Here is a 26592-nt window from a genome sequence, read left to right as displayed (position 1 = left end):
CTTAAAATGAAGGAACTAGATGAATCCCTAAAAGTTCTCAAACCAAAACAAGCCCCGGGCCCAGACAAAATATCAAATGACATGCTTCTTCACTTGGGTCCTCAAGCCAAAAGAAAACTGCTACAATTATTCAATGCTAGCTGGAAATCTGGCAGAATTCCAAACATCTGGAAAAAAGCCATTATGATCCCTATACTAAAGCACGGCAAGCCAAGAAATAAACTGGATAGCTACCGTCCCATCAGCCTCACTAGCTGTACTTGCAAACTGATGGAAAGAGTGATAAATAGAAGGCTGACATGGATCCTTGAGTCAAATAACCTACTCACTGAAGCCCAGGCTGGCTTTAGAAAAGGCAGATCAACAGAAGATCAAATTGCCTTCATCACACAAGAAATAGAAGACGGCTTTCAAGAAAAGAAACCAACAACAATTGTGTGGGTTGACTTAGAAAAAGCATTTGACAAAGTCTGGGAACAAGGTCTCTTGCTCAAGCTAATCCAGCATCACATATCCCACAGAATGTACAACTGGATAAAGGAATACCTAAATAATAGAAAAGCCTTAGTTTGCATGCAAGGACAAAGAAGCCACACAGTGGGTATAAAAAATGGTGTCCCCCAAGGAGGAGTCCTATCCCCAACACTTTTCCTAATATTCATAAACGATCTAAATCAAAACCTACCCAAAAAAGTTAAGAGCAGCATGTATGCAGATGACCTTGCCTTAATTAGCACAGAAGAATATGTAGGAACATCGAAATTTCGATTACAAGATGCTCTTGATAAACTCAATAATTGGTCCAAAGACTGGGGCATGTCCATTAACACAAAAAAGACAACATATACCATATTCTCACTGTCAACAAAACAACAAACAATAAAATTAACATTAGATAAGGAAGCTTTAGAAAAAAATGACAGCCCTACTTATCTTGGAGTCACCTATGACCCGAGACTAACCTGGAAAAACCAAATAGATAAAACACAGAGTAAAGGCATCCAGAGACTATCCCTCTTGAAAAAATTAGCTGGCACAGATTGGGGAGCTAATCACAACATCCTGAAAAAGACCTATACCAGTTATGTAAGACCTGTACTAGAATATGGTGCCACAGCATGGGGCTCAGCAGCCCAAACCAACCTAAGAAAAATAGACAAGGTTCAAAATATTGGTCTAAGGATAATGACAGGAGCAATCAAAACAACACCCATAAGAGCTATGGAGGAAACCGCTGCCCTGATCTCTCTGGATGAAAGAAGAGAAATAAAAATCCTTTCCCAATTCACTAAATTGGAAACCTTGGAGAGGCACCCACTCAGAACAAAAATCCACAAAACTGGCACAAAAAACCGTCTCAAAAGGACCAATTTCATACAGGAATCTCTAAACCTAAAAAAGAAACACCAACTTGAAAAAATGACTCTGGAATCCTCGATACACTATAATGAATCTCCACCCTGGGACGAAAGCCCTCTTCCTACTATAAGGGACCATATTGAAAACATAAAAAGAAAATCTGATTACAGACCAACAGAGCTCAAGGAAATAGTGAACTGTTTTCTACATACCAATTACCCTAGCAATCAGTGGATCAGAGTTTACACGGATGGCTCATCCCATAAAGCCACCACAAATGGAGGAGCTGGAATACTTATCGAATGGCCAGATGGAGGAAAACTAGAAAAATCCTTTGCAACTGGAGAGCTCTCTGACAGTCACAGAGCAGAAAGGGAAGCACTAGCACTAGCTGCTACCATGCTAGCAAATCATCCAAGTTCCCCTCACAGTCAGATTGTCTTTCTAACAGACGCAAAAACAACCCTCCAAAGCCTGCAAAACTCTGATTCCCCTTATATTAAAAACCTCAGAACAGCACTCACAAAGCTCAACCACAACAGCAAAAAAACTGTTATTCAATGGATACCAGCTCACATACAACTAGCAGGAAATGAGAAGGCTGACACACTCGCTAAGAGTGGGAGAACAAACTCACAAGTAAACTCTGCACTCTATCCAGAAGAAATGAAGAAATTAATTGTAGATAAAATAAATGAGAAATGGACGAGCTCCCATCCAAATCACAAGAAAGATGATGCTTACTATAAGCAATCCCGACAAGACCAACGTCTAATCTTTCGACTCAGGACCGGACACAACAGAATGCGACAACACATGTTCCGGAAGCTCAAAATTGGAACCAGTGAAAACTGCCCATGTGGAGTATCACCAGAAAATGCCGACCACGTCCTCCAAAACTGCTCTCTCTACCAAGAGGCCCGTATAAGACATTGGCCCCAAATCACCCCAATAGAAAGAAAACTATATGGAGAGCTCCCTGATTTGGAAACCACTGCGCAGTTCATCTCATGTATTGGTCTAGTCATATGAACACTCCAACATAACAATGAGAACGATGAAGAAAGAAGAAGAAGAAAGCTTTAAAGCACAATGGGGAGATGATGACAAATGGGATATGGAAAAATAGATGGCTGATAGTAGCACTATAAAATGTACATAAAAGGGGAAATAATAATCTCAAATAAACAACACAAGTTGGAAGAGAAAAAAAGGGGGAAACGGGCGGTGGTCAACGACCATGACGGCTTGTTTACACACGACCGTCGGCCGAGAACAATGGAGTGCTTGAATGGGGGGGGGGGGGAAGCATCTGTTTAAGGGGCACAACTCTCGCCAAAGTAGAAGGACTACAGGGGGGATAATTCATATCTCTTTTCTAAGCGCAGTATTAGTGCTCTAGTAAAATTATCAAGGCGGCCAGCCGAGATACAGGAAATAAAATAAGATGTACAAATACACACATGGTTGCATCAACGATCAATTGAGCAACGTAGCATTAATAGATTAATGCAATACATAAATATATACATATGACATGTTTATGTTTTCTACTTACGACAGTGAGAAATACACAATGCACTAATTAAATATAAATGAAATAATAAAATACGCATGATAATATCCAGTGAGAAATATGCACACAAAGTAATTAAGATGGAACTCGTGATTAAGTTCGGCTTACCACCAGGTATTCCTGTAGGAGTAAGAGTAAATGATATAGTCCAGACTTGATTGACAGCGATAGAGAAATGAGAGGGTCTGGCTTGATTTAATCTACCTTATATGTAGGCCTGGAAAATGTGGGCGGAAACAGGAAATGTCCTAGGCTAAGAATTATCTTACACGTGGGAGAAGTCCGACAAGAGTCGCACCTTGGAGAGTCACGAGGCGTGTTGGTCCGAGTGATCTCCTAGATCAAAGAGAGACGTGGGAGAGGGTGGTGTCCACTGCGGCTGTCAGACATCCTGGGGTGAGATCAAAGAGACTGTGTGTATCTTTACCCCGGTCAAGGGAAGATAAATGAAAGGACGCCAAGGTGGCGGACCAAGTCTAGCTCGAAGAGGTGAAGGTGGGGCGGGTGAAGAAAGTGGGGATAGGATGGGGAAATAACTAAAATAAAATAAATAAATAATGATAAAATATAATTAATGCTGTGATAAGTTTGAGTGACTCTGACAGCAAGCTTTTGACTTGTTACACATAACATGTCCATCAAAGGAACAGACGACACTTTCATAATTGATAAATTTATTAAAAATGAAATCTTTCAAGACATTAATTTTTAGTGATTGATACGTTTTCAAACTTGAAATCCATAAAAGAAAAAAAACACACTGTAATTTACTTAAAGTTGCATTGTTGCAAAATTGAACTATAGATATGTGGTAACAACTGAATTTTAAAATTTATTTGACATTTTATAGTTGTTTAACAATCAGTTAATGTAGTTAGCTTAAAAGTATGTGTATTATGGTTCAACAAACAAAAAACACGAAATTTTTCAGTGTGTGTGGGGGGTGGTACGGGGGGTGACACCCTGAGTGGACTGCACCGGGTGACACCCACCCTACTGACGCCACTGGTAAGTACTTTATTACCATCATGGTTTTCAGCCAGAACCACAACCAACATTGTTTTATCAGACCTTTTAGTTAGACCTTACTGAGCATTACTTTAGCTATTTGAGTTAAACCTTACTAAGCTTTACTTTAGCTATTTGAGTTACACTGTAGTAAACATTACCTTATGTTTAGTCAGACCTTACTAAACATTCCTTTAGCTATTTGAGTTAGACCTTACTGAACATTACTTTAGTTATTCTAATTAAAACTTACTGAGCTTCTCGGCTGCGTCTTGTTCATCCATCACAATATACCAAGTGTCACCCCAGCAGCAGGTGTGTCTGACCACTTTACCAGGTAAATGACCTCCTGAGATTACCTGGCAACAAAGAATATATAACTAGATATTTTCAATTAAAAAGCACAATGTAAAAAAACTGGTTAAATAATGCCCATGAGAACATTAGACTAAAATGGTTTTAACATCAATTCTAAAATTTAAAAAAATGCTAACTTCCATGCATCCATTTTTTTCATTGGTATCTAATAATGGAATCCAGGCAGTTGCTTGTAGCACATTGTAGGAGTCATTGTCCAGGTAAGCACTGTCTGTGTGACCAAAATAAATTATTTTCTTGTTACTTCTTTGCATGTAATATTGAAATTTAAAAAAATCTAATCTAATAAATAAAGTCTCACATACTTAACATTGACTGTTAGGTTAATGTTATTAATTAAGGTAGCTTTATTGCTGTTTTAAAGAACTAGAGAAGAATGCTTCAAAATGCATAAAATTCACCTTGATGCCATGGAACTGTTGTGGCTTCATTATGAGGAGTCTTAGTTCTGAGATTCAATACTGGGTGTCCAGCTATCTCAGGCCCAATAAGTTGTTCTACCACATTAAGTAGTCGCTCATTGGACCAAAGTGTCTGAAAAGCCTAAAAAATATGATCAATATAAATTAAGATTTTTATTTTTTTAAAATCCAAATAATAATGAGTCATTGTCTTTATTTCTGAATATTGAGGACTAATGCAGTATTTCACATGACCGATCATACAAACCCTTATGACCTGCATATTTTGCCACATCCTATGCAGACATATCAGGGGCGGACTGGCTATTTGGGCAAACGGGCAAATGCCCGCTGGGCCAGTTCCAAATGGGCCGGTCTGGTCGCGACCAAAGAAAAAAAAAATTCAATGCAGACAACTTAAAAAAAAAAAGTGACAGCAGCAAGACACAAAGGCCCGAACACGTTTTCTTGTTGTTTTTTTTTATTCTTATTACAATTAATTTTGTTTGAAATTCAACAAGAATATAAAAAATAACAGCACTATTCACTGTACGTATTATCATTTGCAAAACGTTAGACTGTACGTTCTGCTATGCACGAGCGGCATGGACTGCTTTGATGTCTTCGAGGTTGTGTTTCGCCTACTCGTTTTGCTGGTCGGCATGGGCCTTTGATAGCACTCCATTTTTTTTTTTTTGCTCCTTCCCTCCCCCGTCTTTTAATGGTTCCAATGAAATTTAACCGAAAAGAGGGATGAGAGAGGTTAAGTTAGAAAACATTGATATAACGCAGAAAAAAAAATAGGCGCGACAATTAGCTCTTTAACAATACTTAATAGAAATTAACTTAAACATACACACAGCCGTGAAATTGCAAGCCACACAACTTATTCACAGCTCAATAAGGATATAAAACTCTACTTTCTGCGATTTGAAAAGAAAAAGTAAGTTTTTTTGTTTATTTTTAATAACATAGATCTAAAAATACTACACTTGGGGCTTACAAAAAATATTATTTAATGAAAAAAGTAAATCTAGATCTAAATCAATTTTTATACTATTATAATTAATGGCAAACTTATGCTTAGTAATAATAATAAAGCTAGTCTTCGAGTCCGAAGATTAGTTAGGAATGCAGTATTTCCCGTGGCAGCAGACTTACTTTTGGTCTCAAATGTGTATCCCGTGGCCTTCGTGAGTGACCTCCAGCTGTCTTGTTCTGAGGCCGCATGTCAGCCAAGGAAAGTTGACGCCTAAGCTGGTCTTTGAAGCGTTTCCGTGGGGCGCCTCTGTTACGTCGACCACCTTTTAGCTCACCAAAAAAGACTGCCTTTGGCATACGTTCGTCTCCCAAACGGGATACGTGCCCTACCCAGCGTAACTGTCGGACCAAAAAAAGTCCCTCTATACTGTCCATACCGGCGTTCGCAAGGATATCACTGTTTGTAGTGCGGTCTTGCCATCGTATGTCCATGATGGAGCGCAAGCATCTTTGGTGGAAGCGCTCAAGAAGTCTTAGATGTTTCCTGTATAGTGTCCATGTCTCGGTGCCATACAGAAGGGTTGAGAGAACCACCGCCTGGTAGACATTGATTTTTGTAAGCAGGCGGAGCGATCTTTTCCGCCAAACTCTCGCGACTGACCGTGTCGAAAGCCTTGGTGAGGTCCACAAAGGCAGCGTATAGGTTTAAGTTCTGCTTTTGCATTTTTCTTGTAATTGTCGCAGAACAAATATCAGATAAGACCTCGTCCACTAAAGAGTGTGTTAGTCGGTCGAGCAACTTAGTATGAAGTCATTAATGATGAAAATTATAACAATAATTACAATAATTTATATAGCGCTGTCACATCCGATATTTAATGAATGGAGATTTATATTTTAAATAATGGGTCATGGTATATTCATATACAAATCGCGTTTTTGAGAATGTACTAGGAGTAAGCAAGAGCTTTTCACATTAAGTAATAGCATCTCTAACCGTTCTGCTTTCTCTTATCTTTTAATGGAATGGGTTGCCTGAGTCAGCCAGGAAAACCAATGATTTAGCATATTTTAAGTCACAGATCAACATACATGACTAGATTGACACATGAAATGCGTAAGACGTAACAATCTTATTTTTTGAAGAAACGCCTGTAATCTATAAGTAATACCAAAAAGCTTCAAACTCATTAGGCTGCTATTGAATGGTTTATAGTTTTCAGACAACATACATGTATAAATAGAATACGTTATGTAATCCTACGAATGCATACACCCAGTTTTCGATGCGTTATCAAACTTTATATATTTTGTAGAGAATTAGGCTTACACCTATAATATAACACATGGGCGTAGCCGGGAAGGGGAGGATCTTCAAACCATCACTTGCCTCAGACCTCTTTGTCTGAAAGGGAAACTTTACTTACTGGCCCAGTGCAGCCAACTTAAGCAAACTACAGTCACCAAATTTTATGAGCGTAGCCAAAAGGGTTTTTGTGGTTTCCTTTCCACCTCCAATACAAAAACTAAAGCATTTTACCATTTTCTATCAGTCGCTGGACTCCATTGAATAGAAGATTTGGTTTTTGAATTTTTTAGCGGAAGAAAAGCTGGCTAATAGCATTGTAGATACCTCAGAATACCTCAGAATATGCCTTTTTAAAGCTTAAAATAACGGAAATAATGCTTGGTTCCGGGGCTTCGCCCCAGACCCACTGCGAGCTCCCCCGGACTCCCTAGCTGCCATTTGGCGGTGTGTACTGTCTTTCCATTAATCATAGGAAGAGCGTATTCTAAGGTTGTAAGAATGAAAGATCAGAATGTAATGAAGATTAATTACATATACACACACACTAATATATATATATATATATATATTGTTACGAATCTCACTATCCAGGCTCTCTGCAAACTGCACCATACACCACCAACTTAAAGAACTTGACAACTCAGGGCTCCAAAGTAACGTAGCACTTTAATAGTTGAATAAATAACAGCCAATACTGTACAATTGGCAGCACGTACACTGTACCAATATCTCTCCTGTTAATACCGCCGTATCAACTCTTGCACTGGCCTCTCCGTCTCGTTCCGGGCTTGCACTGGGTTCAACAGTTTAGGACTGACTTCACACACTAGGCTCGTTGTGTCGGACTCGATCACAGACCAAGATCAAGACGCCGTTCTTCTCAACTGTACTTGATAGTACTCCGCACTGAACCGTCGTAATGCTCCGTACAGAACCACACCGCTGAACTGTGCTGTAGTCGACCGTGTTCTAAACTCTTGTCGTGAGCCTCCTTTCTTAACCGTCTTGACTGCGACACCTCCGCTCTTTATATAGGGTCCCTACTGGCCTTCTAGAACCGGACAGAACGCCGTTCGACGTTTCTAGGTGGTCAGATGACTACAACTCTCGTGACGCTACTGAGCTCTGTTCACGACGGCGATTCTTCCCGAATCCTCTTGTTGACACTCGTCTCGGCCGATCGTCGTTACTCGTCACGGTTGACCGCTCGTTTAGCGCTGGCCTGGGGCGATTTGCGTCGGCTGACTACACTCACACCACTACCCCCATCTGTGCCACCACCAGGTTTATAACAATATATATATATATATATATATATATATATATATATATATATATATATATATATATATATATATATATATATTGCGGAGTGGGGTAAATATCCCGCCCACACCGAAAATATATGACATGCCATTTGTGGGCCGGTTTATATGGTAATGCCCGGGCCGATTTTGATACCCAGTCCGCCCCTGAGACAAAGCCATTGTTCGCTGAGGGTCTTTTTTAGTTCATCTTCTGAACCTTTCTTTAAAAAAGACTTTTCATAGGCATCAATGTGTCCAGCGATCTTCTGACCTTCATGAGAACTCTCCTGGTGTTTCTTTCACAGGCCATCTGCTGCCAGCTACTTTCCTCTATGCCAGTGACACATGAGTTGATCTTTATGGTGCTTACGGGGAATTACTTTTAAAAATCATTTCCAGTTAATGGCACATCCATAATGCTAATAAATGTTGGAATAAATTGCATGTTACTACAGTTCTGTATCTGTTAATTCAAATATCTTAAAATGTTGGATAGATTGGCTAACATCAATGTCTTAAAATGTTGGGCAGTGTTTTCTTGGGTAATTAAAGACAGGGATTCTTAAACTTTTTTTATGACAACAAACCCCATTCAATAGAAACAAGATTTCTTGCAATCTATTGGGCACATGATATAAAGGTCATCTGTGAACCACATTAATAAGGGTGTCGTATGGCCAGCACAATGACCAACTGCCTTTACTTTACCCAACTATAATGTCAAGTACCCATTAGAGTCAAGTGGACTCAAGGGTGCCCTTATTTCAAAATCCCAGTCTTCATGGAATTAAATCTAATCGCTTTCTTTACCACTAAGTCGCCATGTCTCCTTTTGCCTATGACTGGTTTTTAAATTGGACATTTAATACAACCTTTTAGCAAAATAAGTTTAGCCGCTAGAGCAATGTTGTTGTTTTTTTTAAACAAAAAAACTATTGGTATATTAATACTTTTTATTTTTATATTATAAAGATTTTTAAAAATTAAGTTTCATAAGTAAATTAAGTTACCTCAGTTATCTGCCTCGTTTTATGTAGAATTATATTGGCTCCAGGAAATTCCTTTTCAATATGAATAAGTCTTTGAAATAATCCATGTTCTTTATACAGATCTGACAACAATGAATAAAATGAAAAAAAAAATACATTTATAAATATTTTGATGTAGATTCTATAAGAATTTTATTTTTGTTTCTAAGCCTGAGTTAATATAAACAGTTCTTCAATACAAAAATTTAAAAATTACATCTACTCGTAGGACAACAATCAACGAAAGAAACATTAATATTACTTTTAATTTTTCCACCATCATATAGCAACTGTGCCAGGTCATCCACAAGTTTTTCTATTGATCTACGAACAGGTTCCAATTCCTCTTCCTCAAAAAATTTTGGTACTAAAAGAAAACCCTGAAAAACAAGATTACAAAGAGAGTTTGTGTTATCACACAGACTCAGAGGCGGCCCCCATCGAAATCACTAATCGACCAGGAATATTCAAGCCATAGTCTTGTTTGATCGTTGAAAGTAAAATGTAAAAATCATTGGGCACTAAAACAATAATAATATTATTTTAAAAATTTCTCTTTTTAAAGTTTTAATCTTTCAAAATGAATTTCTAACAAAAATAAGTACTTTTTCATTTACACGTTGTTATTGTTATTTTCAGACCTAGTGATCTATGAGGCAGATGATATAAAGGTCATCTGTTTCTATGGCCGACGGTTAACGAGGGTGTCAAGTGGCCAGGGTAACAACCAACATCCTTTACTTTTCCCCAGGTGGAAGCCCTGAAGATCCCAACTGTAAAAATCCCAGTCTTCATCCAGGACACCCTTCTTATCTTTGATAATACAGACGTTATTTCAAAAAAAGAAGATGATTACGTCCTACGCGTCATGCATTTAGTCATGCATATTAACCAATGACTTAAATTCTGCCAAGTCACTGGTTTTCCTGGCTAGCTCAGGCAACCCATTCCATGCTCTGATAGCACTAGGGAAGAAGGAGTGTTTGTACAAATTTGTCCTAGCATATGGTACGAGGAATGTGCCTTTATCTTTGTGTCTTTCAGAGTATTTTATTAAATGTTGTTTTTGTATTTGAAGATTATCGTTCAGTGTTTTATGTATTATTGCTACTTTACTTTTGAGCCTTCTGTCCTGAAGGCTTTCTAAATTTAGTGATTTTACTAAAGGTGTTACTCTAGTCAAATGTGAATATTCGTTTGTTATGAATCTCACTGCTCTATTTTGTGTCTGTTCCAGTTTCTTAATGTTTTCTTGAGTTGAGGGGTCCCAAACGGAGGATGCATATTCTATTATTGGCCTAACCAAGATTAAATAACATTTTAGTTTTATGTTCTTATTTGATTTATAGAAATTTCTTTTAATAAATCCTAATGCTTTGTTTGATTTTTTTGTGGTTTCATGAATATGTGGATTCCATGACAGTTTTTCATTTATTATAACATCTAGGTATTTTGCGTTTTTAGTCTGTGTTACTGGTTTGCCTTGAATAAGATAAGTGGAATTAATTTGTTTTAGTTTTTTTGTTACTCTTAACAACTGAAATTTTTCTGGGTGGAAAGACATGCTCCAATTTGATTCCCATTTCTGTAATTCATCTAATTCTCTTTGTAAAATATCTGTGTCTTGTGTTGTTTTTATTGTTCTATATATTATGCAATCGTCTGCAAATAATCTGACTTTTGTTCCTGAAGTAATGCAATTTGGTAAATCATTTATGTAAATTAAAAATAGTAGTGGACCCAAGACTGTTCCTTGAGGTACACCTGAGTTTACTGTTATCGGTGTTGATTTAGAGCCATTTATTATTACAGTTTGTTCTCTCCCTATCAGAAAATCTTTAATCCACTGATGCAGTGGACCATTAATGCCGAAATATTTTAATTTTTTAAGCAAACTATGGTGGTGAACTTTGTCAAAAGCCTTAGAAAAATCTAGTAAGATAGCATCTATTTGTTCACTATTATCTAAACCTTTTGAAAAATCATCAATTACTCCTATTAGTTGTGTTTCACATGATCTATATTTCCTAAAGCCATGTTGGTATGGTGTGAGGACATTATGTTTGTCTAAGTGGTTTATGATGTTGCTACATATTATGTGTTCTAGGATTTTACATGTGATGCTGGTAAGTGATACTGTTCTGTAGTTTCCTGGGTCAGATTTTTCTCCTTTTTTAAATAGGGGGGGGGTGACATTAGCTTCTTTCCAGTCCTTTGGTACTCTGCCCTGGTTAAGTGAAGCCTAAAAGAGTATTTTGAAGACTGGGGCTAGCTCATTGCTTAGTTCTTTGAGTAATCTAGCTGGAATACCATCAGTTTCAGAAGCTTTATTTGGTTTGGTGTTGGCTAATAGTTTTTTAATTCCATTTTCTTGTACTACTATATCTTCTATGTTGTCTACTTGGTTCAAATTTAGTAATATGTCTTTGTCTCCTGGGGCTGAGAATGCTGATGCAAAGTATTTGTTTAGGATGTTTGCTTTAGTTTCATCATCATTATGTATTATGTTATGTTCATCTTTTAATGGCGCTATGCCTGTTGTTTCCATTTTCTTAGACTTAATTTATGACCATAGGTTTTTGTTGTCATCTTTAGATATTACATTGTTTATTATTCACTCTGAAGCTGTCTGCTTACTTTTTGGGTTAAGTGTTTAATTTTTATATACTTTTTGTAAACTCTTTCTGCATTAGTTTCTTTAAATTTTCTATATAGGTTTTTCTTCTGTTTACAAAGCTTCTTTAGTCTATTATTAAACCAGCATTTATTTATTTTGTTTGATGTGTATTTAGTTGGTATATGATTTTCTATAATGCTTTTAAGATGGTTTTTAATGAAATTTCAGAGGTCATCGACTGGTTGGTTAATGTCTTTTTCTAATAAGAATGTTTGTTGAAAGTTTAATGCAGCTTGATGTAGTTGTGTTAGGAAGCCAAGCGCTTTACCACTTAGCCACCTCGCCTTAATATATTCATTTAGCGTACACTTATATATTTTTAAAATAATAATTATTAACCTTATCCATACAGTTATAATTACTAAAGCTAAATAATAACTAAAATTGGATAAATTGGAAACACGATAAAAATGTTCTTGACCTACTTTAGGTAGTGAGCTAGAAGAAATGACTTGGTGTCTTGAGTCACACAAATTAACGACTTTTCCCCTCACACATAAAAATTAATATCTCCTCTTCAATTTGTCATACAAACTAGAAAGACAAGATGTAGAACTAGTCTAGAACTAGAATCTAGACTAGATCTAGAATATTCTAGAGGGTCTATTAATATAGAATCGGGGGCGTACTGGCTATATGATGGGCAAACGGGCAAATGTCGCGACTAAAGAAAACTTTTTTTTTTCAATGCAGACACCAAAAATTAAAAAAAAGAGACAGCAATAAGACACAGGTGCCAGAACAGCGGTGTAGCTAAGGGGGGGGGGGTGGGGGGAGATTTTGAAATGGGTGTCCGAAATTTGTTTGTAAATACATAAATTAATATGTTTGATTGACAAATAGTGTCAACGGGAGGTGTTTTTTTTTCAACATTTAATATGGATTAAATTTATAACAAAGACTAAACCTAGATCTAGGTCTATCAGTAAGTTGACTTTAGAAAAGTCAATCCAATGGAAATAAGCTTTTCTAAATTAAAAAAAACAACAAAAAAATCGTTCTTATAGAATGATAAAAGAGTGAATTGCAAAGGTGGGAATATAAATCCAAAAAACTAAATGTATGTCTTTTCGTCATAGGAAATTTCACAATCATGGCATATTTTTTATTTGTGAAATCAAAAGAATGTTATTCTTAATGGGAACTTCCCCCATGCTGAGTTGACCAGAGTGGGGCTACAAAACAGCGTGACGCAAAGGTTAAACCACAATGAGTGGCCGTCTGTCTGGCCTGCCTGCAACATTTCTGAACTGTGATAATCACTCTCTCAACCTGGCAGCTTTTCATTCTGTTGAGATAGATCCAACAATTGTCACCTTTTTTGGAACTGTACATGAATTGTTAAACTTTTTTTTTTCAAATTAACTTCAGATATGGGCCAAAAAACTGAAAGAAGATGAAGCCTGTTCTGTAGTCACAGATTAATAATAAATTACTGTAGACGTTACTATTTAATAATGATAATAACGAGACTGTCTTGATTAAGGTAGACATATATAACTAACTTTTATTTCCGTCCGATTCTTTGCTTTCGCATAAAACATAAACAACAAACAATGACGTAATATCTTCTAATATTAGCACATCCTTCCTTTTGAAGCTATAATCACATCCTTCCTTTTAAAGTTCTTAATACTTATATTTACAAGGAATTTTGACAACTCGACCACTTCTGGTTGTCTTGACCGGCACAGCAAGTTCTCTAGATGTTGGTTTATAATTGTCTGTTTCTTTTGTTCTAACAGTTTGCTGTTCATTGTCGTCGTCGGTGTCATAGTACCCAGAGATGTCTTCTTCGTAGCTCTTGTTTAAAAACCGTTGATTTCGTCTGTATGTTTTCCCATCATTTGTCTTTATGATGTAAGATCTGGTGGATGTTTCTTAATGACGACTGCTTTCTGCCATGTTTGTCCTAGACGAACTCTCACCTTCTCCCCGACAGAGTAGTCTTTAGTAAACCTTGCTTTTGCATCGTACCTCACTTTGCTTTTCCTCTGTCGTTCGTTGAGTAATGTCTCTGCATTTTCAGCTACCGATGGGTTCAATAGTTTGGGATCAGTTGGAATGATGTCCCTGAGTCTTCTACTCATCAGCAGTTGTGATGGCGAATAAAGCAGTCCGCTTATCGGAGTATTTCTATACTCGAGCATAGCGAGATATGGATCTTTCCCACTTTTGTATGCTTTGTTGAATATCTGCTTTACGATACCAACATACACCTCACTTTGTCCATTTGATTGAGGGTATCTGGGACTTGATGTTGTTATCTTGAAACCCCATTCAGAAGCAAACTCTCTATATTGATAGCTATTGAATGGCATATTGTCGCTCACTATTTCTTCTGGTATGCCATGTCTAGCAAAAATACCTTTCATTGCCCTGATAACACATTCTGCTGTTTTGTTTTCCAGTCGTTTTATTTCAGGGTATTTAGAGAAATAGTCCACAACAAGCAAATAGTCATTGTTTCGCCATTCAAACAAATCTGTCGCAACCTTTTTCCATGGTCTGTCTGGTACAGCATGAGGTAGCAATTTTTCCTTCACATTATTTCTTTTGAACGTTGCACATGTTGCGCATTTCATTATTGTCGAAAAAATATCTTTGGACAATCCTGGCCAAAACACACTCTGTTTTGCCTTGGATCTGGTTTTCTCAAGACCAAAATGACCTATGTGCAATTTATCGAGAATTTCATTTCTCATACTTGAAGGAATTATAATTCTGTTCTCATAAAACAATATTCCATTCTCTTCATGAATACTGTCTTTAAATGACCAATACACTTTCACTGTTTCATGAACTTGAGTTTTTATCTTTGGCCAACCTTCTCTGACATAATTCATTACAAGTTTTAATTTAGCGTCAGATTCAGTTTTCCTTCTAATTTCAATAATCTTCTGATCACTTCCCGGAAACTGTGCTGTTGCGCTATGAATTCTCATAACCATGTCATCATTTGAATTAGATTGTTCTTGACCATTGATGTACGCACGCGATAACGTATCAGCTATTTGCATTTTTGAACCTGGAGTGTAAGTTACTGTTAATTGATATCTCAACAGTCTTAACATCATCAACTGAAGTCTTGGTGAAATCTTATGTAAAGGCTTAGTCACAATAGTTTGCAAAGGTTTGTGATCTGATTGTACAGTCACAGTTCTTCCAAAAATATAATGGTGAAAATGTTCAGCTGCAAACACTATAGCTAACATTTCCTTTTCTATTTGTGCATATCTGCACTCTGTTTCTGTCAATGATCTTGACGTATACGCAACTGGTTTATCTTCTTGCATTAAACATGCTCCCAACCCTTTAGAAGAAGCGTCACACTGAATAGTAACTGGCTTTTCAGGGTTAAACAATTGCAGAACTGGAGCTTCACTAAGTGTTTTCTTTATTAGTTGGAAAGCATTTTCTTGCTCTGCATTCCACTGCCACAATACATCCTTCTTTAACAATTCACGCAATGGACTGGTAATTGTTGACATGTTTGGAATGAAACTTGACAGAAAGTTCAACATCCCTAGCAGTCTTTCAATTCCTGGTCGATCTGTTGGTGCTGGCATCTCCATTATTGCTTTGATTTTAGCTGGATCTGGACGAATACCATCTGCTCCAATTTGTCTTCCGAGATAATTAACACCAGAAAGTTTATATTGTATCTTGTTCTTGTTGAACTTTACATTGGTCTTTCTAGCTCTCTCCAGAACATTTTCAAAAATTTGATCATGTTCTTTTTCATCTTTTGCTGCAATCAGCATGTCATCTGACATGATATGTACACCTGGGATGTCTCCGAATACTTGATAAGCACGTTTCTGTAATACTTCACTAGCTGAGGATATACCAAAAGGCATTCTCAAGAATCTGTATCTTCCAAACGGAGTATTGAATGTACATAAATAAGAGCTTGGTTCATCCAACTCAACTTGCCAATATGCATCCTTTTGATCAAGTATACTAAACACTTTTGCTGCTCCCAGTGAACTATTGATTTGATCAAATGTTGGTATAGTGAAATGTTCTCTCATTATATATTTGTTCAGTTCTCGGGGATCTAAACACAACCTCAAAGAATTATCTTTCTTCTTTGCTATAACCAAGTTATGAACCCATTCTGTTGGTTCATCAACTTCTGTGATCACTCCATCTTGTTGCATTTGTGTGAGTTTTCTTTTTAATTCTTCATAGAGTGATGGTGCAACTCTGCGCGCACATTGAATAACTGGTTTTGCATCTGACGTCAGTTTAATGTGATATTTCATTTTGTATGTACCGAGTCCTTCGAATACTTGAGTATATTTTTTCATCAACACTCGTGGAACTTCATTTTGTTGCTTGACATCGTGTACTTCGACATTTCTCTTTGCCTCAATTAGTTTTAAAGCAATAGATGTCTTCAGAACTAGTATAGGATTTATACTTTTCTTGATCACGTACAGATCATCTTTAACTTCTACATCGCCGACTTTAAATGTGACCGTTGCAACTCCCTTCAGTTCTAATGCTTCATCCCCCAATGCTCGTAGGGTAGTATTTGAATTCTTTAACTGAGTATCAGTTTCTAAATTGTTCCACGTTGACTCTGATATCACATTAGCTTGTGCTCCTGTGTCAATCTTCATTTTGACTATTTTTCCCATAATATTGACATCAACCATCCAAACTTTGATATTGTTGTCAGTACCAATTGCCTCAAACCACAACACATTTACTTGGCTTGCCTGACTTTCATCTTCCAGAAAATCAACAGCTTTGAAGTGTTTCGATCGACATTTTACAGCGAAATGATTTCTTTTTTTACATTTTCGGCATGTCTGTCCGAATGCTGGGCAATTGTATTTTCCATGAGATCCACAACAAGATCTGCAATCTCTAATGATACTTGTTACATGATTCTTTGCCATATTTTCCATATACTTTTATTTCCGTCCGATTCCTTGCTTTCGCATAAAACATAAACAACAAACAATGACGTAATATCTTCTAATATTAGCACAAAGCCGGGATTTAAAAAAAAAAGAGTAATACAAGAGAAGAAGTTACGTCGGCAGTTTCTTTGCATCTCGACAAAATAATCATACTGTTGGAGAACCTTTTAGAATCAACAACTGAAAGAATGGAATGCACGGAATCTGTTATGTTGTCACAGATAGATATTAGCATTAACATTCTGTAGACATTAATTAATAATAATGATGATAATAACGGAGACTCTGATTATCAAAGTAGACATAAAAGACTCTCTTTTTCTTTCCGTCAAATCCTTTTGCTTTCAAACAATACATAAACAACAAACAATGATGTAATATCATATAATGTTGGCACATCCTTCCTTTTGAAGTTATTATCACATCCTTCCTTTTAAAGTTCTTAAGACTTATACCTACTAGGAACTTTAACAATTCAACCACTTCTGGTTGTCTTGACTGGTACAACAAGTTCTCTAGACGTTGGTCTATTACTGTCTGTTTCGTTTGTTCCAACAGTTTGTTGTTCATTGTCTTCATCGGTATCATAGTACCCAGAGATGTCTTCATCGAAACTCTTGTTCAAAAGCGTTGATTTCTTCTGTATGTTTTTCCATCGATTGACTTTATGATGTAAGATCTGGATGATGAATGTTTTTTTATGACAACTGCTTTCTACCATGTTTGTCCTACACGAACGTGAGAAAGTGAGAACTTTCTCCCCGACAGAGTAATCTTTAGGTAGTCTTGCTTTTGCATCGTATTTCAATTTGCTTTTCATCTGTCGTTCGTTGAGTAATTTTTTTTTGCATTTTCAGCTACCGATGGTTTCAATAGTTTGGGATCAGTTGGAATGATTCCCTGAGTCTTTTACTCGTCAGCAGTTGTGATGGTGAATACAGGAGTCCGCTTATAATCGGAGTATTTCTATTCTCGAGCATATCGAGATATGGATCTTTCCCACTTTTGTATGCTTTGAATCCTTTGCTTTCGCACAAAACATAAACAACCAACAATGACATAATATCATATAATATTAGCACAGAATCTTCTTCATGCAGTGGAAAATTAAGAATTTTTTGCCTATCTGGAATTCTGGTCAAAGCTCTTGCGCCCAATTAATATAGTTCAGAAGAAACTACAAAAGTCTGGACTGCACATACGGGAAGCTGCTTAAGAAATTAGTACCCTTTCATGCTTTCTGCAATATGATGAGAAACTGACAAAAAACCCAATCCATCAAAAAAGCAAAAGAATGTAGTGAATACTATGAATTCCCTGTAATCAAAACAACCAGAAGAAAGAACTTGATGGGAAGTTGAGTTCTAATATGGGAGTGTCAATAGAGCTGCTATTCAAACGTGTTGCTACAGAAGTGCTGGACAAATTTCATATGGAGTGTCAGGGGTTCTTAATTATTTATATATACTGCTGCTGCTGCTATGCTCTTGTTCTTGTTGTGTTTCTTAACTTGGCTCACTAGGGGGTTTCTTGAATATTAAATAATACTTGCTTGGTACTTTCTTGGTTTCTCAATTATAATTCAATACTTGCTTAACTCAAATACGAACACTTAATATACATCAACTCTAACTCCTTATATTCACGAATATCGATAATACTTTAATACTTAATAAAGCACACAATTATATCACTCTTATGAAATACACAAAACACCAGTCCATCAACTTATAAATATATAAATGCATAAATACCAGTCCAGGAAGTAAACGTCCAAACTTCCTGGACCGGGAGCAAGACCTTACTGACTTAACACATTCTCTCGCACATTCAACGAAGACTTAATCACTCAGTTCACAACACGTGCAACACTTCGCATTCATAACAAGGGGATATAACAATCATACCAAAATATCAAACTAACATTCATTCTCGCCATACCTCTCCCTGACATGGAGATGAAGGGCAGTTACAAAGGCCGGAAAGAAAATGGATACCTTTGGGTTTCTTCTTGAACCGAGACACCTGTTAGATGATGACACGCTTATGACAAACTATGTTACTTTTCCTGTTTGTATGATGAAATAAATGGCAAATCGCTTGTTCAATGATGTCATTGATGCACGAGCACTTTTCATCCACAAACCAGTAATACAATCACCAATAGACATATTGAGGAAACAGGCTTCATATGGGAATTACGTGTGCTCAAACCTTGCAATCTCCTCCGAATATCGCTAACTCAGGCCACTTCCATTGCGTTATATTAGAGATTATTCTCAAAGCTCAAGCTCATCAAAAACTCAGGAGCACAATGACGCAAGAAAGGCTTATCATGGCTTTAATGTCAGTGAAGTCACAAATACTAGATAGTATCGATGTAGATGATGTTATAGATGTCTATGCTGCACAGAATTCACGACGTGAAACGATATGAATTGAGATTTGTGCATTATTTAGCTAATAAACAACGGTATTATTCTTTAAAAGAGTCTTAATGATAATTTTGTGTTAAGTTTATTGATATACTAAACCAATTTGATTTTGGGCTTGTATATTTATCTCATTATCTCATGTCATATGTCGAATGTCAAAATGCACCCAAATCCCTAGCTACGCCCCTGTGATCAAACATATTTTTTTAAAAATATTATTATTAGGCCTACAATTAGTTTTGTTTGAAATTCAACAAGACTATAAATTTTAAAAAATTCACTATGCACTGTACGTATAGTCATTTGCAAAACGTGAGACCGTGCTTTTTTATATGTACGAGCGGCATGGACTTCAATACTGCTTTGATCTCTTCGAGGTTGTGTTTTGCCTAATCATTTTGCTATTCGGCATGGACGTTTAATGGCACTCCCATTTGTTTTTGCTCATTCCCTTTCCTGCCTTTTGATGGTTCCATTCACAGTTAACGTAAAAGAGAGACGAGAGAGAGGTTAAGTTAGAAAACATTGATATAACGCAGAAAACAAATAGGGGTGACAATTAGCTCTTTAACAATATTTAATAGGAATTAACTTTAACACACACACAGCCGCGAAATAGCAAACCAACCAACTTATTCACAGCTCAATATGGGTATAGAGTTATACTTTCTGCGATTTATAAAGAAAAAGTAAGTTTTCTTTTTGTTTATTTTTAAGTCCATGCAGCTCGTGCATAGCAAAAAGTACGGTTTAACGTTTTGCAAATGATAATACGTAAAGTGTACAGTGTAATTTTTAAAATATTCTTCTTGAATTTCAAACAAAATTAAGTGTAATGAATAAAAATATATATATATATATATATAACACAAGAAAACGTTTTCGGGTATCTGTGTCTTGCTGCTGTCAATTTTAAAAGTTGTTTGCATTTAAAAAATGTTTTTTTCTTTGGTCGCGACCAGACCGGCCCATTTGGTACCGACCCACCGGGCATTTGCCCGTTTGCCCATATAGTCCGCCCCTGGAGTAGAGGTTATCGGGTCCTGGTCTGATGAAAAGATTCGAGAGGAACAGTACGAAGATGATGAGCTGGCTTCCATTCTGTTATCGACGGAGAATGGACAACGGCCCGAGTGGCAGCACATCTCTGAGAAGGGAGCAGCCACGAAAGCGTACTGGGCTCAATTGGACTCAATAACCATCATTAATGGTGTCCTAAAAGGGTCTGGGAATCCGTTGACGGCACATCAAGGCTAATTCAGCTTATAGTACCTAAAATCACAGTCTCTGAGGTGCTGCAGGAAATTCACAATGGTACCAGCGGATCTCATCTCGGTGTCAATTAGACTCTAAATAAGGTTCGACAACGATTATACTAGTTCAGATACAGAGAGGATGTGGAGAAATGGTGCCGGGGATGCAACGTCTGAACAGCAGCTAAGGACCCTCAAAGCAAAACAAGGGGACATATGCAACAATACATAATTGGAGTTCCGTTTGAGAGGATTGCAATCGATGTGGCGGGGCCATTTCCTAAAACTAGACGAGGAAATAAGTACATATTGGTAGCTATTGATTACTTCAGTTAACGGCCGGAGGCGTATGCGATACCAAACCAAGAAGCATTAACGGTAGCTGTCATACAGGAGTTCTATCCATTGCACTACTACATATAGCCCTGCAAAGATGTTGATCGGCTGGGAGCTTCGTTTACTAGGTGATCCGCTATTTAGACTTCCGAGGGATATACCAGCCACTGCCACTGAGTACGTCACTGATCTTAGCCGGCGTCTAGAGGAAACACATTCCCTGGCTCGTAGGACGATGAAGAATGGCAGCGATCTAATGAAAACTACATATGACAAAGGAGCTAATGCCTCGGGTTTCAATGAAAACTACCTGGTATGGCTATATATCCCTGGGAGAAAAAAAGGTAAATCTCCGAAGCTATAAAGAGACTTGTAAGTTCCTTATCGTGTCGTTCAAAGGATCAACGATGTGGTCTACAGAATACAGTCCACGGTCTACAGAATACAGTCCACGGTCTACAGAATACAGTCCACGGTCTACAGAATACAGTCCACGGTCTACAGAATACAGTCCACGGTCTAGCTTTAAGGTTGTTCACGTAGAACGGCTTCATCTTTATCATAGTGGAGCAAAATTTGTTCGAGACGAATTGTTTTAAGGAGGGGGCTGTGTTATAACTCTACATTGCACGCTGTCATTAGGTGCGAGACTGTGCATAATGAGACACAGGACAGAGACACGCTAAAAGATAGAGGAATTTGAAGATGGTCGATATTTAGATCTAGGGTGTAAACAAGAAAGAAGTGTTGTAATACTGAGTATTCCAGTTGAATATTGGTTATCGAACTACTGTTGTTATACTATTAAACTAGTATTTTTATATATTGCTTTCGTTGAGGTTATTTGGGTTCGCTGTTGGCTAAGTTACAGCAATTTGTACGAAATAATAATCTTCTTTTATGAAAGAACACCTGTAATTAATAAGATAAGATAAGAGTCAAGAACTAAGCTTTCTGGACATCATACTATTTTCAACTTTAACTATTAAGCTTCAAAATTAAGTTACAATTTAAGCTTTTTTTTTTCAGAAATAATAACAATTTTATTTATAAAGCACTGTTAGCAAACATAATGTAACCTCAATGCACTCTAATAATATCACGGACATAAACGCAAGAGTTAGAATGACAAACTAATCTAAAAAAAACTTTTGAACAGATAAGTCTTAATGTTCTTCTTGAATGTAGTGTAGCATGTTATCTACCTGAGATTAATGAGGAGCGAGTTCCAAACCTTTGATCCATGCAGTGAAAAATCCCACAAACCAAGTTAAACAACTATGCCATTTGGCTAACAAATTAGTGAAGAATTAAATAGTGCACAGTGCGCATCTGTAAGCTTATTAATAATAACCCAGGAAAATTTACCTCGAACATTGTTAAAATGCTTTACCTTTTCAAAGAACTCTCTAATTTTACTGGCCTCCAGCTGACCAGGCTTCAAATTTTTAGGCTGCTCTGGCATTGCCCGAATATCAAAAAGTTCTGGCCTGTCTGTCGGCTCTGAACTAAATGTCACTTTAGACATTTTAAAAGTAGAAGGAAAGTTTGACAAACTAAACAGCTGTGAGTGAACTGAACTGAGTGACAGAGAAAGGATAAACCAGTCTTATAGACAAGCCCCAAATTGTTTTACAAAGAAGGTCATTACCATGGTCCACTTTAGTTATCAGGAAGACACTTTTTTTAAATTTATCTCTAATTATATTGATAGCAACAAAGATCATGATTGTAAAAGTGACAAGTTCAATGATTAGTGCAGAGTTGTTGTGACTTTGCCCAACCAAAAACTGCACGGCCATATCACAGGATTGTCAGCACTTCCAAAGACCTTTCTGCACCAACAGTACCAGGTAAAAAAAAAAGAGAACCAAAAGAAGTGATGGGAAGACATAATGAAAGAATGGACAGGCCTGTCAAAAAAAGTCTCTAATCCTGGCCAAAGACTGAGACCAAAGGAAAATCCGCTGTCGAGGACAGACGCAGATAGCGAAAAGAAAATCTAAATCGACCACTTGCGGACAATGGTTATGCTTTCCCTGATGTGGCAAAATATGTAGGTCGCAGCTGGGGCTGCCAGCCACGGGAAATACTGTATTCCTAACTAATCTTTGGACTCGAAGACAGCCTTATTATTATTTTACAAGTTTCGGATGTTTTTTCTAAGTTAAAGATAATATAAATCTTAGTCCAAACCTCCAGCTGGACGACAAGGATGGCAGCGAGCATCTATGAACCTGGGACCGTTGAGATAATCTGGCCAGTCCGCTAACCGCATGACCAGCCATTGCTGTTAACTTAATTAAAAAAAAATAATAGCCTATTATTGATAAAGAGATATATTACACATTTCGACATGACAATTACCAAATATGTACAATATGTCAGACGAGCGATTTTATATAATCTTTAGCATTGTTTTGTAATTTAAAAAAACAGAAAATAACAGGTATCGAGCTTGTACTTCGGCAACGTCTGCTCGATGTCCCAGCAGTTACCAACAAAGCTATTGGCATTTTTATTTAAATGGAACTAGAATAAAAAATGTAGATCTACCATCGGCGAAGCCAGGGTCCCTCCCCCCTTTCCAAAAGAAAAACAATATTAAAATATAATTGTAACCCTATTCGCGACGCAATAGGGTTAACTGTGTGTGATCAGCTGACATATGAAACACAGGCCAGTAGTACAGTTTAGCGTGCTATATCGAAGGGCAAGGGACAGTACTGGCATGAACTTTGCACGTGACAAGGGCCTGCACCGGTTATGGTCATCTGATCATAAGCCTGCGTGGACCAGATACACAGTGTGTGTAAGGCAGTGCAGTTCAAGACAGGACAGCGAGTAGACCGGGACTGTTAGTCTGCAATGAAGTCGGTCCTGGTGGAGTCCTGAATTGAATGTACCAGTCCAGGAAGAGATAGAGACAGTAGAGCTTATTAGTTTAGTACGGTGATGTACAGTATAGCATTTTTAGTAATGATGTATTGCCAATTGTGTCATATTGGCTGTTTTAATTGACCATTATTAAAGCACCAGATTATTTGGAGCCTTGACGTCAAGTTCTTGGTGTGTTGATGTCTTGATGTGCTGTGTTGTGTTTAGCAGTGTTTACAGAAGGCCTGATTAGGAGAGAACGTAACACTATATGTATATACATTATATATATATATATGCATGTGTGTGTGTACATAATTAATCTTTATTACATTATGACCCTTCATTCTTTCGGAAGACGTTTATTGTGCCCTAGAATAGGTTCTTCCTGGAGTTAGTGGAAAAATTCCCCGCCCTGCCAGCAATGGGGTCTGTGGGAGCGCTGAGAGACCCGCCGTCAAGCACTATCTCCGGTATTAAAAGCCAACAAAATGCATATTCGGAGGTATCTACAGTGCATTATCCTTTTATTAAAAAGTTTTATTTCAAAAACCTAATGTGCTATTCTTACTGATTTAGATCCTCCCGCGCCGTTCGGTGCATTTGGCGGCAAGCTGTTTCCACAAAATCTGTCACTGGCAATGTCTGAAGCCACTTCCCACCTGCTCTGATGACCTGCATGAAAGTGTTGCACCAAGTTGTACTAGGATGTCATCGCAACTCTTATTATGCGTAATTCATTTTGTCAGAGAACATGTCCCAAAAACCTCATGTGACGCTCTGTCACAACGTTACTAAGGGGTCGACTCCCAGTTCGGCATAGGATTTCCTTGATTGAGACCTGACCTCTATAACTGACTCCTAAAATCTGTCTTAGCCATCTTTGTTGAGCCACATTTAATGTTTTTCAATTCACTGCACTTTATTAATAGAACCCAGCCACTGGTAGAAATGTGTAATCTCTCTTGACTACGCTCTATGAATTAGGTGACTGTAGTTTGCTCTATATTTTATATCGAAAAGGGAAGTTTTATAGTCAAAATCATTTGTTTGGAGGGGGGGGGGTTAAACTAAAGAATCAAAACCCCATTTAGCTACGCTCATCAAATTTGTTGACTGTAGTTTGCTTTAGAATAATATTGAAAGGAAGGGGTTTTCATTATCAAAACTCTCTGTAGAGGATTTTAAAACTCAAAACCATTTGGAGGGGTTTTAAACGTTTAAAAAGTCATCTGGAGGAGGGGGGGGGATTAACTTCACCTCCCCCGCCCGCCCCAATGGCTTAGCTTCGCTCAAAGAATCTAAGTGTGTAATTTGCTTTTTTAGCGGCCTCCGTAATGGGAAAAGCCGCTATTAGGTTTGTGTCAAATGTCGTCTGTCCGTCTGTCACACTCAGATCTCGAAAATTAGAAATGAAAAATATTATTTCACCATTCGATACGGCTTGAAAAGTTTAGGTTCAACGGCAATTTTGGTTTTCTAAAAGCAAACCGTTTAATTTATAATATTAATTATGCAAGCGATTTTTTCATAAAAATACACCAATTCTAAAACAATACATATATGTAAGGGAGATAATTTTACAATATGTTAACAAAGAAAGTTATTTTTTTTTTGTGTATTTTCAGTTCAATAACTCAAATATATTTATAAAATGTACAAAAAATGTTCACAACAAATATAAATTTTAGTTAAACGTGTTTTTTTCTGAGCAACTAGCTGCTAAAATTAAAAGAAAACATTTCTCTTTGTTTATAAAGGCTAAGAATGCACTTCGTATGTAAATGTTACGAAGAGACTTTCCTGCAATAGCGTCACAAGCTGCTGCAAGACATTGTTCTAAACTAGTTCCCTCAAAAAGTTTTAAATAATAAGATTTTTTTTAGTGCCTCAATCAGAATAAAAGACGCTTATTTTTGAGCGTTTTGTCTGTTGGTCGGTCTGTCCGTCACTTTTAGATAAAAAAAAACAACTAAAAGGTATTGAAAATCTGATTTAACCTTTAATGTTCCTCCCGAAACATCTCAATGGATTTAAGTATCTATAATAGATGTTCCGGATGTTTTGTAAAAAAACAACTTAATGCCACGAATATTTGTTTGCTCTTCTAACTTACATTACATTTAATTTCCTTGCTTAAACGTTGCAAATAACACATTATCAATAATATGTTGTTCCGTTTTTTTTAAATGTAAATAGCATATAAATGCTAAATGAAAATCTCTGTACTGACTTATATTTCATTACTATAAAGTTGTTCCGGATATTGTTTTATAAAAAAAAAATTATGTCAAATGATTGTTTGAAATCGCATAATTGACTGATAATTCTGTCAGGTTCCTTTTTATTGCTTGGCTTGGGCTTGATAGTTAGGGGTTACACAATTACTCAATTCCGATAATTAATACTTGCTTGGCTCATTAAGGGTTATACAAATAAGAACAATTATCAATAAATAAACTCCAACTCCAGATGTATTGAATAACGATCATACTTAAATATTTAATAAAGCACACAATTATATCACTCTCAAGAAATAATACAAACACCAGTCCAGGAAGCGACTGTCCACCCATCCTGGACCGGGAACAAGACCTCACTGACTAACACACTCTCTCACACATTCAATGAAGACTAAACCATTTAGTTCATTACACGTGGAAGTCTATTCACATTCATAACCTGGGAGTACAAGGGAATATACCTATCATACCAAAATATTAAAGTAACATA

The 26592-nt window shown here is 37.0% G+C and overlaps 1 protein-coding gene across 1 annotated transcript in view; it reads right to left on the bottom strand.

Moving 5' to 3' along the window:
* Positions 1-22578, bottom strand: part of LOC106057031 (phytanoyl-CoA dioxygenase domain-containing protein 1-like) — a 34883-nt gene extending 12305 nt beyond the window's left edge. The window contains exons 1-6 of the mRNA XM_056023945.1: positions 22376-22578; positions 9610-9727; positions 9330-9430; positions 4723-4864; positions 4438-4532; positions 4197-4302 (exon numbers count right to left, since the gene is read on the bottom strand). Of these exons, the coding sequence (XP_055879920.1) occupies positions 4197-4302; positions 4438-4532; positions 4723-4864; positions 9330-9430; positions 9610-9727; positions 22376-22510 (697 nt within the window). The 5' untranslated portion in view covers positions 22511-22578. The remainder of the gene's footprint in view (positions 1-4196; positions 4303-4437; positions 4533-4722; positions 4865-9329; positions 9431-9609; positions 9728-22375) is intronic.
* Between the last annotated feature and the right edge of the window lie 4014 nt (positions 22579-26592).

Source organism: Biomphalaria glabrata, chromosome 3, assembly GCF_947242115.1.
Source record: "Biomphalaria glabrata chromosome 3, xgBioGlab47.1, whole genome shotgun sequence".
Taxonomy (NCBI): domain Eukaryota; kingdom Metazoa; phylum Mollusca; class Gastropoda; family Planorbidae; genus Biomphalaria; species Biomphalaria glabrata.
The sequence above is the reverse complement of the archived record's forward strand: the minus strand, read 5'-3'. Positions and strand labels throughout refer to the sequence as shown.